Consider the following 15,783-nt stretch of genomic DNA (forward strand, 5'->3'; position numbering starts at 1 on the left):
AACAGCTGGATTTACTGAAATACACTGCTGAGGGGAGCAGTGGGCAAGACAGGAGAGGTCTGCTGCGCCCTGTGGGTCACCTCCCTGGCCAGGGATTGAACTCGTGCAGCAGTGGCTGCAGACAGCTTTACAGTGCTGCGTCTTAACCCCTTGGACCACCAGGGAGGCCCCTCAACTGCCCTTTTAAGAATATAGAGCTAGAGCTAAATAACACTGAAATAAAATAATTCACAATCTATCTAAAAATCCAAGAAAACTCGGGCCTCCCTGGTGGTGTAGATGGTTGAGCGCAGCGCTGTGAAGCTGTCTGCAGCCTCTGCAGTGCCAGTTCGATCCCCACTGGCCTTAGAGCAACCCACGTGGCAAGCAGACCTCTTCTGTCTCACCCGCTGCTCCCCTCAGCAGTGTATTTCATCAGTCTGCCTGTTCTGTTCCCTGCTCTGTCTCTGGTGAATCCTCTCACTCTCCCGTGCATCTGGCCTGTACCCCAGCTCTTGTATAAATAAAAAAATAAAAAAAAGAAATCTTTAAAAAAAGAAATCTAAGGGCCTCCCCAGGGGCGCAGCAATTGAGCGCTGGGTTGCGAAGCTGCCCGCAGCCTCTGCAGTGCCAGTTCGATCCCCGGCTGCTCCCTGGCCACCGGAGGAGGGTCCCACATGGCGCGCAGACCTCTCCTGCCGCCCGCTGCTTCCCTCAGCAGTGTACTTTGGTCCTTCTGCCTGTTCTGCTCCCAGCTCTGGCTCTGGAGAATTCTCTCACCCTCCCGCGCTTCTGACTGTACCCAGTGCTTGTATAAATAAATAAATAAATCTTAAAAATAAATAAATAAAGATGTTAAAAAAAAAAAAAGAAATCTAAGAAAACTCAAAGGAGCAAAACTGTCTATATTGAACTTACTTATCTAAATCTCTCTGGCAAAAGACCTAGGAGAACTCTATCTATGCTTGTGCTACAGTAGGCAAGCAAGCAGACAGGCAGGCAGCCAACTGGCCCTAGGAACTGCTTGTTCCTGCTTACCTGGCCTTGCTTCCAACACTCCCGGAAGATCTTCCAATTGTTTTTGTTGCTGGGGTCATGGAGACACAGAAGTCTTCCATCACAAAGCCAGGAGTGGGAAGTATGGGGATCCAGCACATTTAACCCCATCACCATCTCCTTCACCTCTTTTTGGGTATCGGTCAAGTTACAGGCCCGCTTTGCAGCATCTGAGGTTTTCTTATTTTCTACCACTGAGGCAATGATGTGGTCAAGGAAGTTGGGTAGGCTGGCCTTGTTCTTCACTCCCTGTGAATAGAAAACCATCAGGTAAATTTGACTGAGGCATCCAGAGAAGAACATTAAAAGTGTCTCACACTTGTATTCACAAGAAGGAGTTCTGTCTACCTAATTAAGTTTCATAAAAGTTACTGGATTTTTTTTTTTTTATCATTAGAGGGAGAGGCTATTAATATCTTAAAAAAAAAAAACACAAACTTAAATTTTCCTCTTCTGCATATTTTGCTTTACATTCATGAGAGTAAAGTACAGAAAAATCCCCTTTGCCTCAAGAGATTTGAAACTAAAAAAAATCTTTATATTTGATCCTGTATTAAGCATATGTGTATAGACTGCAAAGATCACAAAATGTTATAACTTAGTAAAAAAGAATGTTTATTTTGAGAGTTATATCAATAAATTGTCTGGCCAGCATGCCCAAGGCATAGAAAACTTCAATTAAGTGATTGAAGTGACTTATCAAGGCACTGGTTTTGCACCAGGGAATATACCCCAATAAGGAGTATCCAAGATGAACTATATATTCTCAAAGTAGTCTCCTGCTGCCCAATTCTTCTCCTGCTACTACTCCATTGACAATATCTCATTTGTTTTAGCTGATGGGTGAGTTCAGGCCCAGAGATGAAAGTGACAGAACTGAAGGAGGAAGAGGGCTTTTGGAAACTTGATAACCTTATGCCTGAATGTCACTAATCATTATCTCTGTAGAGTATGTGCAATCATGTAATATCCTGGGAACATTAAAAAAAAAAAAAAAAAAAGGAACTGAGTATAGGAGCAAGTAATGATAAATCAGAGCCCTAATTTTCTTAAAAGTCACTTGTCCAGGGCCTCCCCGGTGGCGCAGCGGTTGAGCGCTGGATTGCGAAGCTGCCTGCAGCCTCTGCGGCGCCCGTTCGATCCCCGGCTGCTCCCCGGCCACCGGAGGAGGGTCCCACATGGCGCGCAGACCTCTCCTGCCGCCCGCTGCTCCCCTCAGCAGTGTACTTTGGTCCTTCTGCCTGCTCTGCTCCCCACTCTGGTTCCGGTGAATTCTCTCACCCTCCCCCGATTCTGACTGTACCCAGTGCTTGTATAAAAAAAAAAAAAAAAAAAAAAAAAAAAGTCACTTGTCCAAAAGGGAAACCAATAACCCACATTGTACAGAGCTCAACTACACACAATTCATCAAATTACAGAATGAGAAGCATGTTTATGTACTTGTTTGAAATGATCTCCAAGATATATAGATACATAAAATGAAAACAGAAAAGCAATGTGTAGAACACCTGTGTAAAAGGAGAGGGAAAAAACTGTACCCTTATAACAGTATCACTGGAAGGGTACTCATGCAACAATGGTGACCCTCAGAAGAGGAACAGGTATCTGGGAGACAATGGGAAGAAGGAGATGTTTCATTATAAACTCGTATCTATCTTTTAACTTTTGTACCTTGTGAATTCAATGGTTCATTAAATGCTATTAAACACCTACTGTATAAACATGGTAGTACTGGGGATATAGTGGTGAGTAAAATAGTCAAAAGTACCTTTAAGGAGAGGCAAGAGAGACAATAAACAAACCACATTAAGTCAGATGGTAATAAGCTATGGAAAAAGTAAGTATAGAAGAAGCAGGCATGAGTGGAGGATGGGAGTGGAATGGACTTCTAAAAAGGATGTTCTAGGCAAACTACAGATCTGAGGTATAAAGCAGGGGAAGGGGAGGCAGAGGGATCAAAACAGGGGAGAGAACACAGTGATTCATGGGTGATGTGGTGGTAGGAGAACTATAGGAACTACACCTAAGGGGAGAAATCAAATACAAAAAGAATAATGATGTAAGAAAATAAATACATTAAGTAATTTTTAAAAAAGGGCAATCTGAGAAGGTTTACTGAGGCAGTGACTTTTCAGAAGGGAGGAGAGGAAGTTGATAATGAAGGAAGCCATCTGGTTGCACGGGGAAAAAGACCAATGTAAAGGGAGCATGCCTGGTCATGTTCAAGGAATAAGTTCATGGAGGTGCAACTAGAGTGGAGTGAACAAGAAAAGAGAGTGGTAGCTGAAGTGAGAGAAGTGAGAAGACACACATACAGAGCCGGAGTGCTACAGTCTGTTCAAGGACTCTGCTTTTATTATGAGAGAAACAGGAAGCCCTTGAAGGATTTTAGGCAGGGGTGATATGACTTACATTTTATTTTATTTTATTTTTAAAGATTTATTTATTTATTTACAAGCACTGGGTACAGTCAGAAGTGCAGGAGGGTGAGAGAATTCACCAGAGCCAGAGTTGGGAACAGAACAGGCAGACTGATGAAATACACTGCTGAGGTGAGCAGCGGGCGGCAGGAGAGGTCTGCGTGCCATGTGGGACCCTTGCCCGGTGGCCGGGGATCGAACTGGTGCTGCAGAGGCTGCGGGCAGCTTCGCAAACCAGCGCTTAACTTCTGCGCCACTGGGGGGAGGCCCATGACTTACATTTTAAAAGGATCATTCTACACTGTAAATAGAATGTAGAGTGTACTGAATATAGACTGTAGAGTGGAAGGGGAGGAAATAAAGGGGGGTTAAGGAGTTTACTGCAAAAATTCAGACAAGAAATGCTTAGATTTGAGAGGAAGCAGTGGAACTGATGTGAAATGAGTGGACTCTGAATATAAAAGGATCTGCTGACAGCTTTGATATGAAATATGAGAATCCCCAGATGACTAAAATTTTTGGCTGAGCAATTAGAAGAATGGAAATGCCACTGATCAAGAGGAAAACTAAAGCAGGAACCAGTTTACAGACAGATCAGGAGTGTGGTCTTGGATGCGTTCAGTTTGAGACATCTATTAGATAGCTAAGAGAAGAAGATATGATTGCACTGCTTAGGTTATAAAAAAGTTTAAGGTCTGTTACTGTCAAGAAAATACAATTCTCTTTTTTGTTAATGACTGAAATTGTTCAATGTCTCAATCTCTACTGAGTCCCCAGGTTCACTATTTCAAAGGCTCTCAAACATTGCCAAAGCTTAGAGAGCTTGTCTGTTCGGCAGATAACGTAAAGAACACAAGTCACCCCATATACTCTCTAATCCAGTTATCAGCTCTCTGATAGTTCTTCCATGGGAAAACAGAAAGGCTACAATTGTACAAAAGGACACTTACTGCTGAGGATGTAGAGAAGACCGGGGGGAAGGGTATGCCTGTGTCCAAGGGGGTTTGAGGAAGCTTTCCCGGCCCGGAGTGAAGGAGGTCTCGAAGGCTAGAGCCTTCGGTTTTGTTGTTGGAGGCAGTGGGACCCAGTAACAGACTGTTAAAAAGCTTTGGAGTCAACGGAGAGACCTTTGCAGTGGAGTTGAATGAGTCCAGCCCAAAGGGTGAATGAGACTCTTTGTTGAGCACCGACCTCAGGGACCCTGCTTCTGCAAGAACATAACAGGGAATAGCATTAGACGTGACAAGAAAAACCCAGCAGGCAACTGACTCCTACACATCAGCTGAGTGGGGAGGAGGAAAAACTCTGGTCTCCCTTGTCCCCAAGCTACATATGGTTTACTTGGGCCCAGGAAGAGCAGATGAGACTACAGGAGGTCTCATGGCCAAGGAGATTCTCTTTTGCTTCCTCTTTCCCAGATCTGGATTTCAAAGCTCCTTTTGTCCCCACCCATCTTTCCTCGCCCCTACTGTCTAAGACAGCGTTTCTTTAAATGTGTCTCCAGAATACTTGTGCATTTGAATTGCGGGAGTACTTGTTAAAAATAGAGATTCTTGGTCTTACTCTGTTTTTCGTTTATTAGTTCTGGTGGGGCGTAGAAATCTGCATTTTAAACAACATCCCAGATGGTTTTTGTGTCTACTGAAAACTAAGTCTAGCCCTCAACCTGGCTGAGTAACACAACCACCTGGGAAGTTTGTTTCAAAATCCTGCATCAGTTCTGACTAAAGGGGTCTGATAGAGTGTGGGCCTATGTCTTTTGAAAAATCTCCACTTGCAGAAATAATTTGACAGATTCCCTCATTCTATATGATCAGTGGCATGGTTCATCAATGTGGATGGTTATGTGAGAGACTGAAGAATCCCAGAATAACAGCGTTCCAGCCACAAGAAGGGCAGAGTCTTATAATCTCACCTTTCGTTTCTTCTTTAGCCTTTTGAGTTGCTAAATCTGCCAACCAGTGCAGGGCAGAGGAGGGTGGGGCTGTGTCAGGGCAAGGGGGCCTGATGGCTTTTAGCTCACTATTGCTATTTGATGCAGAATTGTCTGCTTTCAGAAGCTCATCAGATCTGACGTCAGTGCTGTCAGCTTTGGGAATGTGGTCGGGATCTGGAGTTGTTACCCCTGCAGTTCCTCCTCCGCCTGAGAAGGTGGATTCATTTCCAGAAGAGGCACTAGGGTTTATGCTAGGAAGCTAAAACACAGAAGGCCAACATGATTAAGAGCACTGTCCTTGGCGTAGAAAAAATAAAACACAAATAGCAATGTCTGCTGACACTAAGTATGTCTGGCAAAACAGTTTGAAACTGTCCCATCAACTGCTATTTCATTCTTTCATCAATTTAACATACATTTTTTGAGTTCTTTAACATGCCAGTTAACAAGATTTGCAAGTAAAAGTATTAGTTTCACATGCTTAAGGTTCAATAACTGCAGTGGCAAACTGGTAACTAAAATGTGTTTTCATAGAACTGTTCTGACAATTAAATTACATAATACATGCAGAGTTTAACATACTGTCTGGCACACATAAATGCACAATAAGTATTTGTTATTCATTACTGAATTTTCCACAATTTGCTCTAAATTTCAAATCTATTAAAATACATCTTGCGATCCCTCAGCAATAACACCTGCATCTCTTACTAACCAGGTTATCAGTAGTGTTCCTGGAAGGGCCTTCAAATGTAAGCACTTAGTTGTGCAGCTGTGCTTTTTACTGTTTTTTTTTTTTTTTTTTCCAAATTAGTCACTCTCAAAACAGAATGACCTCCATCTCTCACAGGGAATGAGAAAACCACTGCCTCTCTGGAGGCTGGGGATTGCTTTCAGGGTTGAATGATCTCAGCCCAGAATGCCAATATTATTATTTCTGTCCTCTGCACCTAACAAGGACAGGAACAAAGCATAAAGATAGGACTGAACACCAATGGTATTCCCAATAACATTGAAAAAATTTTCTGTGGTGTACATGTTACTTTGATACATTTATGTACTGTAACAGGATTGCATTGCAGTGGTATATATCATGTTACATAAGTAGAATATCACATAGCTATCTATATTAATTATAATGTGCATCAGACCGCTTTCCCTAGTAACCTTTTCAATATTCATCACTGAAACAGTTAAAGGTATAAATCTTGACAAATGCAAGGCCTCTCTTTGTGTTATTTATCAATGCATAATACTGTATTGTATATTTGAAGCTTTTATTTTTATTTTTTGAGATTTATTTATACATACATACAAGAACTGGAGTACAGGTCAGAGGTGCAGGACGGTGAGAGAATTCACCAGAGACAGAACGGGGAGCAGAACAGGCAGATGGACCAAAGACACTGCTGAGGGGAACAGCCGAAGATACTGCTGAGGGGAGCAGCGGGCAAGGCAGGAGAGGTCTGCCACGCCATGTGGATTTCTCCCTGGCAGGCCGGGAATCAGACCTGCGCTGCAGAGGTTGTGGACAGCTTTGCAGCGCTTAAGCTGCTGCGCCACCAGGGAGGCCCTATATTGTATTATTTGAAAATTGCTAACAGAATAGATGTTGAAAGGGATGTTAACTGACTTAACTTGGTGTGGCAATCATTTAACAATATATACAAGTATCAAGTTGTGCTGTACACCAGAAATTAATACAATGTTATATACCAGAAACTAATATAATGTTATATGTTAATTATACCTCAATTGAAAAAAATTCAATGACAATAAACTGTAGTCAGGGGGAATTAAAATCTCAGTAACTTTTTTTTGGCTCTCTCTAAAAATGCTTCTCTACTGCCTCATTCCCTTAGAAGCCCTTAGTAGCCTGGGTTAATGGAGTGAAAAATGGAGAATTTTCTGGCATTAAAAACTTACATTTCACTCAGTTATACCCAAACATACCATCTTTACCTGTGACATTCCATTGGTGACAGCAGGTCTCAACACAGATTTGTTCTGCCGACTAATACAAGGGCAGTTTGCTTTAATTCCCCACTTGCCCCGGGCAGCATGTACCATATCTCCAATATTGTAAAGAGCTAGAAAAAAGATAACGACAATAATTAACATTAGAAAGCTTGTATGCGCCATATGTCGTGCTAAGTATATTATTTATATATTGTCTTCCTCAATCCTTACCACATTTCAGTAAGGTAGCAGACTTATCCTCAATTTTTGATGATGAAATTGAGACACAGAGAATTAGGTCATTTGCTCAAGTACACGTAGGTGGTAAATGAAAGTACTAAGAGTTTAACACCGGTATATCTAGCTTTAAAATTCTGTGCACTCTTAACCACTAAGTTACACAATTTCTCCCTCCTCTAGGCAACATCCTCCAGGAAAAACCATGGGTAGTTTTCTTAATGTTCAGAGTATGTAAACGTTCTGAATGGTACCCTCGAGATTTATGTACTTTACTATATGTTATACCTAAAAAAAAGTGAAAAAAAAAAAAAAAAAAGACCAATGTAAACTTTACACAAACCTTTAACCAATGCTTGGACCAGCAGGGAGCAGGCATCCTACCACTGCACTCAGGGAGCCCTTCTGCTTGGAAGCACTGGGGTATAAAGGATCCAGGGGGTGCCCCCTCCAAGCTTTCTTAAGTGGAGGAGAATATAGGCAGTAGTTTTGCAGATTCACCATCTTCAATGCATGTATGTTAATGGAAGTGTGGAAGCTGGAAACACGGAGTTTCTGGAGGAATCACTGCAGTAAGCTGGGACTGTGACACAAACATGACCATTCATTCCTACTGTTAAACTGCCTTTTTGATGGATTCAAGAGGTTTGATTAACTTCAGCTGGATGTTTACCAGCCTAAAACCAAATGTCTTTCTGGAAGGGTGGGAACTTGCTTTTTTTTTTTCCAAAATTCTGGGGCTGCCAACCATAGAGGAATGTAAAATACTATTTAGAAAAGTAACCAACCTTTCTGACCAATCAGCAAAGTATGTGCAATGACTGTATAAAACTTCATGTATCTAAAGATTCACATTATCAGAGAAATCTGGTGAGGTTTAGAAAAAAAGCTGAGATAAACCATTTCACCACATTTTACATTATGTAAATTATATGTAAAAAAATTTCTTTTCCACCAATCTAAAAAAGTAATTTTCTTACCTGTGCCAGGGATGATCTGTGTGGGCATGAGATTCTCTGGTTCATGGGACTGCCCCTTTGCGCACTTCAACCAGGAGAAAACCTCTTCATCACCCATCTCTTCTGTCTCTGAAACACAAATGAAATAACCTCACTCATTTTATGAGGATCATAAAACGTATTCCTCTCATTAAGTCAGTATTTCAGCTCCTAAGCACCAATTTTCTCATGGGCCAAAATGGTAACAGCTAACTCTTAAGAAATCTGTCTCACTGAGATAGCATTTGCATACAATAAATTCAACAATTAAAAGTGTGCCCTTTAATAATTTTGACAAAAGCATACAAACTGTATGCTATTGTCATTACCACAGTCATAACATAGAACATTTCACCCCTCTTCCAAATTCCCTTAAACTCTGCCCAACATTGATCAACTAATACTAAAATTTGCTTTTTTTAAGAAAAAGATTTATTTATTTATGCCTACAAGAACTGGGGCACAGGCCAGAGGCGTGGGGCGTAGGAGGATCCACCAGAGAAAGAATGGGGAACAGAACAGGCAGATTGACTGAAAAACACTGCTGAGGGGAGCAGCGGGTGAGTCAGGAGAGGTCTGCTGCACCATGTGGGTGGCTCCCTGGCCGGGGATCAAACTCGTGCTGCAGTGGCTGCGGATTGCTTCATAGGTTGCATTTTAACCCCTTGTGCCACCAGGGAGACCCTAAAATTTGCTTTTTTTAGAATTTCATATAACACAATATAATCATTTGTGTTGGGTTTCTTTCATTTAGTATGATTGTGTTGTTGCATGTAACAGTAATTCATTCCTTTTTATAGCTGAGTAGTACTCTGGCTATACCACATTTTGCTATGGCTATACCACATTTTGCTTACCCATTCATCAGTTGGTGGAATACTGTTTCCAATTTTTGGCTACTATGGACAAAGCTGCTCTAAACATTAAATACAAGTCTTTGTGTGGACATGCTTTCAATTCTTTTACAAATAATGCAGCGGGGGACTCCCTGGTGGCCTAGGGATTGGGTCTCACTGTTATCAACACTGTGGCCTGGGTTCAATGCCAGCCAGAGAGCTAACCCATGTATGGTGCAGCAGATCTCCTGTCTCGCCCACTGCTCCCCTCAGCAGTGTATTTCAGTAGATCTGCCTGTTCTGCTCCCCACTCTGTCTCTGGTGAATCCTCCCAACCCTTGCCTCTAGAATGCACCCCAGTTCTTCTACACAAAAATAAATAAAATTTAAATAAATAGTGCAGTGGGAGTCTCCCATCAAGAAGGATAGCCATTATTTAAATTATAAGAAATGGCTAGAAAATTTGTTTTCATATATTTTGTCAGGTCTTCTTGTTTATAGTAAGAGGGCAATCCCTATAGGAGCTAATTTTTCATGATGAGAGTGGGGGCTTTATTTTTTTTTTTAATTTTTGTTTTTTTAAATATTTTTTTATTTATACAATAGCTGGGGTACAGGCCATAGGCGTGGGAGGGTGAGAAGATTCACCAGAGACAGAGCAGGGAGCAGAACAGGCAGACAGACCAAAATCACTGCTGAGGGGAGCAGAAGGCGTGACAGAAGAGGTCTGCCGTGCCATGTGGGACTCTCCTTGGCCGCCCGGAATCAAACCCGCACTGCAGAAACTGCGGACAGCTCCACAGCTCGGCGCTCAACCGGCTGCACCACCCAGGAGGCCCTAGAGTGGGGGCTTTTACAGCTATGTGACATGTAGTACCTAATGGATGTCAGGTTTTATGCTAACCACTTTAGATACATTGTCTTATTGAATCCTTATGACAATGTCATGAGGGAAGTTCTCATATTATCTTTGTGTTATGGGACAAGGAGACCTGAGGTTCTGAGAGATCAAGTAACTAGTTCAAAATACCACAGTTGGGGGCCCCCCTGGTGGCATAAGGGGTTAAGAAATAGCACTATGAAGCTATCTGCAGCCACTGCAGCATGAGTTCGATCCCCAGCCAGGAAGGTGATCCATATGGCACAGAAGACCTCTCCTGTCTCGCCCGCTGCTCCCCTCAGTGGTGTATTTTGGTCCGTCTGCCTGTTCTCTTCCCTGCTCTGTCTTTGGTGAATCCTCTCACCCCCCACAACTCTGGCCTGTACCCCAGTTCTTATATAATAAATAAAAAATTTTTAAACAAACAAATAAAAAACAAAATATCACAGTTGGTATACTGAAAATTAAGAAGTAGGTTTTAAATTTTGGTAGCCTAGGCTACAAACCACTAAGTTATAATGGTTACACTCTATCTTTGAAAAAGGAAGAATGAGGCAGTCAATGGGTAAGGTGGATTCTTGGTATGTAATGAGGTATTGCAAAACAAAGGGAAACAAAAATTTATTTATTTAGCCTTCCCAGTTAAGCTGGTATACTGCCAATTCTAAGGCCTCATAATACAACGAAGATGAATAAAGTTTAGCAGTTAAAGGGGGTACAAATCCATTCCTGCTTTAATTTCCAAGTCCCATATATCCACTGAAAAGGTTACCTTTAGAAGTACATAGGATGGAATTTACTTACCACTGCGTGGACGGCTTTTCCTCAGCCTGTAACAGTCAAGGCAGACCCCAAATCCACATTTGCGACAAACCCAGTGGATGTTGAAGAGAGTTGTTTCACATACATCACACATCTCACGTACACCACGCACGGCTCGCTTCCATGCCACTTTCTCTGGTGGAAAGAGGAAGAGGAATTTTGTTGGGACAGACCATCTGAACAACAACAAGTGACTACAGAGCCAGTGATTCCTATTCAATTTGCTTTGTCCACCAATGAAACTCAAAAGATTCATGAACTCTTTGTTCGTATAATTGTAAAAGAAATAAAATATGTGGAAGTTCTATTTCTTAATAAGTGTCAACAGAGAAAGAAGGCCACATGCTATCAAGATACTAGAAATACGGATGAGTTTGAAATAAGATTCTTCTCTAGAAATGTAGGGCATAGTTTCTCTATGATTTTTCTTGGTCTAGAAATACAGTACACTATCTCATAGACACGAAATATCATACATGTCTGAATAACGTAGGTTCAAGGTATGAACACGGCACCTAGCGGCAGTTCATCTAGTCATAAACTACAGAATACTGTTTACAAACTGGTTCAAAGCAAAGTGAAAATATTCTGAGTGAATCAAACCTAAATGGGGATCAAAATGCATATTATAGCAGATGTTCCACAGAAATCAAAGTCCATCAGGGAAGGAATTTTTGGTTTTTCTAACTGCCAAAGGCTGAAAAAATGAGGACTGCCAGATAGATTTATAGGCTTTAGCTATTTAGTTTGCTTTAAAGAAGTCTTATTAGTTTTAATTCCTCCATAGAAAACATCATCTTCCATTCCTCCCTCAAAGCAAAAGAAAGTGAATGTTTTCAACTAGGAGTGCCTGGACCACCAGCAAGACAATGCCTTACGGTGTGGCTCCACCATCATCATGGCCTCCTTCTCGGACATCACAAGCTGGCAGAACTGGTCCCCAACGTTGGCCAGGATGTATTTTGAGGTTTCTAGGTCTATCCCTTCTGCTAGGGAAGAAGAGGGAATCCACAGGTTCATGGCATCAGGGTCACTCTGCTGGGGACTCAGAAACCCCTCCACGCGAAGTACTCCCTTTCGAGTGAATATCAATCTGAGACAGGAAGGTAGACAGTCAAATACACATAAATAGCAGCAGTCAAGCAAAGTAACACATACCTAAAATCCTAGGATCTAAAAGAAATTAAGAGAAACTTTCAGGTTTCAAGTAAAGAATTTTTACCATATTTGACCAACACAGTATGCATTCTCTGCACTACTAAAGAGGGTTTGTTAACACTTAGTAACTGTCCCCAGAAATGGCCATCAGATTCTCCATTCACCTATTCCACAACAGCATTCACATCAACATGATCAGAGAAAAGAGAGCCATGTTCACTGTCATAAGTTAAATTCAAGTCTACTTATGTTGGGTGAACTCTGAATATTGCCCTGAATATTGCCTGGCAGTCACAGTAGTTTTCTAGTGCACTCCTTCTCTGAGATGCTTATTTCATATCTTCTTTGTTTTCAAACCTCCAGTATCATCCCCTCCCCCGTAGGACCTTACTAATAGTTCCAATGAGAAAATACAAGGAGCCAGAGAACTTCCATAAACTTCTACCATTATACTACCACATCTTACAACAGGGCCCATGTACTGCATCAGATTTGCTATAATGATGAACCAAACCCTGGTGAAGACCAGTCTTAACATTGTATCCTTTCACAGGCATCCCTCTACTAATTTTCTCTTCTATGTCATCTATTTTCTTCTCTACTGAAGCATACATGTCAATATTTAAACATGCTATCTCAAAATACTCTGAAAAATTTTCTATCTTCAAAAATCATCCTAATCCCATTCTCCTCCATTTATCTGCTTGTTAATACAAAGTTTCTTAAATGTCTATACTGACTGTCATAGTTTCTTTCCCTTTTATTTTCTTAAACCACTCCAATCCCTCACCAATCTACCAAAACTGTTTTTGTAAAGGTCATCCCCTCATGCATGCCCAATGGTTACTTCCAATATCTAACTAGGCCAACTAACCGTTAGTTCATTAGTCCTTCCTGGAAATATCTTCCTCAGTTTTCTTCTAGGATCCCTTACTAGCTTTTCTTTCTCAGTCTTCCTTACTTGTTCTGCCTCATCTTTGCCACCTCTAAATACTGGAAAGCTCCTGAACTCAATTCTTGGACTGCTTCTTCTCTCTGCCTACATAATCTCAGACTCAGCTTTAAATAACTGGTAACATCTAATTTGTGTGTGTGTGCGTGTGTGCGTGTGTGTGTGTGAAACCTGGGAATAAATTAAGACATATAAATTTCAATCTCTAGGATGGACCTTTTCCCTTAGCTGTAGAATTGTAAATCCAGCTGCCAATTCAACATCTCTATCTTAATGAGGTTAACTGACAAATAATATTTATAATATTACTGTCAGGTGTACAACTGTATTACTGTCAGGTGATCACCCCATGAGCCTAGTTAACATCACCATTTAGAGTTAAATTTTTTTCTTGTGACCTTACCCTCAACTTTAGAGTTGTAGATGAAGTTGCCCTTTCAACATCTCATTTGGAAATCTAAGAGGCACCTCAAATATAATGTGCCTAAATTAAAATTAATTTTCCTCCCCAAACCTATTTTTCTCAGAGAACTCTCCTTATCTGTAAATGGTAATTCCATTCTTTCACTTTTGAGGCCAATAACCATAGACTCATCCTTGAATCCTTTCTTTCTTTCCTATTTCACTTCTAACCCATCAGAAAACCATGTGGGGTCTACCTTCAAAGCATATCCTTAACCCAACCACTTCTTATTACCTTCATGGCTACCTCACTGCAGTCATCTCTCACTTACCACCCCTCATCATTTCTCACCTGGATAATTCCAACAGTCTTCTAATTTCTCCCTGTTTCAGCTTTTGCCTCAATATAATCTATTCTCAAAAAGATAGTATCAGTGATCCTTAAAACATTCATCAGTGTCACTCATCAGCTCAAACCACCAATGACTTATTCAGTATACAAACAAGACTTTTACATAAGTCCTTTAAAATCTGCTAGTAACAAATTTAACTCTATGACTTCAACTTCTTTACCTACTAGATTACATTATTTTAGCCACCTTAGCCCCATGAACACATGAAAAATATTCCAGCCACAGGATATTTGCTCTTATAGAATATATGAGACGAATACTTGTCTCCCCGCCCAAGGCATGGCTCACCTCCTTACTTCCTTCAGATCATCACTCAAATCTCACTTTCTAAAATCATTGTGTTTTAAACTATAGTCCCTATAGTCTCATCACACTTTAATCCTCTTCCCCTTCTTTATTTTTCTCATAGTTATTATCAGTTGACATATCATATATTTATTCTTTTTTTTTTCTGATTTACTGCCTGCCTCTCCAACTAGAGTACAAACCTACTAAAGATTGGAATTTGATAGTTCTGTACATTGTTTAATCCTCAATGCGTAGAACAATGGCTGGCACACATTATGTGCTCAATAAACATTTGTTGAGTAAGTAAATTCACACTACATGGAGAAATCATTTGGATTTCTTTAAATTTTTGAGATTCTTGAAATATCATTTAGAAGAAATTTCTTTTCTAGGTTCACTGAGCAGAAAAAGAGTAACTAGCTGTTGTTTGGTAAAAGCAAGATTATCCTTATAACTTTTATTAGTTATCTCTATCCCAAAGATGCTTCACAGTCCTAATCTTACTCCCCCTTCTCTCTAGGGGATTCCAGTTATCCCAGTACTGAAGGGGAGTAAGTGGTCAGGCAGATCCATAAGACAAAATGGAGTCCTGATTATACCACTGCTTTTAAATGGAATCAAGATAGGAATAACAAAATGTAGCTCAGGGGCTGACACCAAAACTGTGCAACTTCAATTTTCTAAGGACAAAGCTACAGGTCATTTCACAATTCAAACTAAATGATTACTACAGGAGATCCTCAGCATAGGCTCTAAGAGCAAATGTGAAAGGAATATGAGAAAGTTTGTGAATGAAATATATTTAGATTCAGGAAAAGGGTGGGAGTTGTATCACTACCGGAAACTAAAGGAGGCAAAGAGAGGAGTTTGGATACCTCCGAAAGTGAAAGAAGCGGCAGGCCACAGTGGAATCATCTTGCTCTTGTTCCTTAAACTTCCGATACCGCTCCAGGCGGCATTCACGACACTTATGCAAGTGAGGGGCTACATTGATGCACGACCCATCCTGCAGGAAGGGCTCTCCAGACTGCTTCAGCTTCTTCACTTTGCTTACATCTTTCAGCACTGATTGGCCAACTGTGGCAAGGGAGGGAGGAGAAAGGATGGATCATAAGTGGTATAAATGAGACTTTATAAGATTAAGATCTTGGGCAAAGACAAGTGCCCTGACCTGGGCCACTCCTCTCTGCATTGCTTGGGCATGTGCTCTTCAGGTCCATCCTCACAAAGAGGAAGGGGAAAGAGCAAAGAGGTTTTACTTAGGAGCTAAAGATCATGGATAATTTGTGGGAAGTGCCTCATTAGGCCAAGCAACTTTGGGCATGAATAAGAACCCAAAATGCTATGTATTTCACTCAATCCACCTGTTCTGCTCCCCACTGTCTCTGGTGAATCCCTTCACTCCTGCCCCTCTGCACGTCTGGCCTACACCCCAGCTCTTGTATAC

General features: G+C 41.1%; 1 protein-coding gene across 1 annotated transcript in view; it reads right to left on the bottom strand.

The window, feature by feature from the left end:
- The window catches only part of KDM3B (lysine demethylase 3B), a 60,246-nt gene that overhangs the window by 10,603 nt on the left and 33,860 nt on the right, over nucleotides 1-15,783 (bottom strand). Inside the window, exons 9-16 of the mRNA XM_037509212.1 lie at nucleotides 15,212-15,413; nucleotides 12,002-12,216; nucleotides 11,106-11,258; nucleotides 8,568-8,675; nucleotides 7,354-7,481; nucleotides 5,371-5,650; nucleotides 4,406-4,662; nucleotides 1,018-1,284 (exon numbers count right to left, since the gene is read on the bottom strand). Of these exons, the coding sequence (XP_037365109.1) occupies nucleotides 1,018-1,284; nucleotides 4,406-4,662; nucleotides 5,371-5,650; nucleotides 7,354-7,481; nucleotides 8,568-8,675; nucleotides 11,106-11,258; nucleotides 12,002-12,216; nucleotides 15,212-15,413 (1,610 nt within the window). The remainder of the gene's footprint in view (nucleotides 1-1,017; nucleotides 1,285-4,405; nucleotides 4,663-5,370; nucleotides 5,651-7,353; nucleotides 7,482-8,567; nucleotides 8,676-11,105; nucleotides 11,259-12,001; nucleotides 12,217-15,211; nucleotides 15,414-15,783) is intronic.

Source organism: Talpa occidentalis, unplaced genomic scaffold (genome assembly GCF_014898055.3).
Source record: "Talpa occidentalis isolate TD23 unplaced genomic scaffold, MPIMG_talOcc4v2.1 talOcc4.13, whole genome shotgun sequence".
NCBI classification, from domain to species: domain Eukaryota; kingdom Metazoa; phylum Chordata; class Mammalia; order Eulipotyphla; family Talpidae; genus Talpa; species Talpa occidentalis.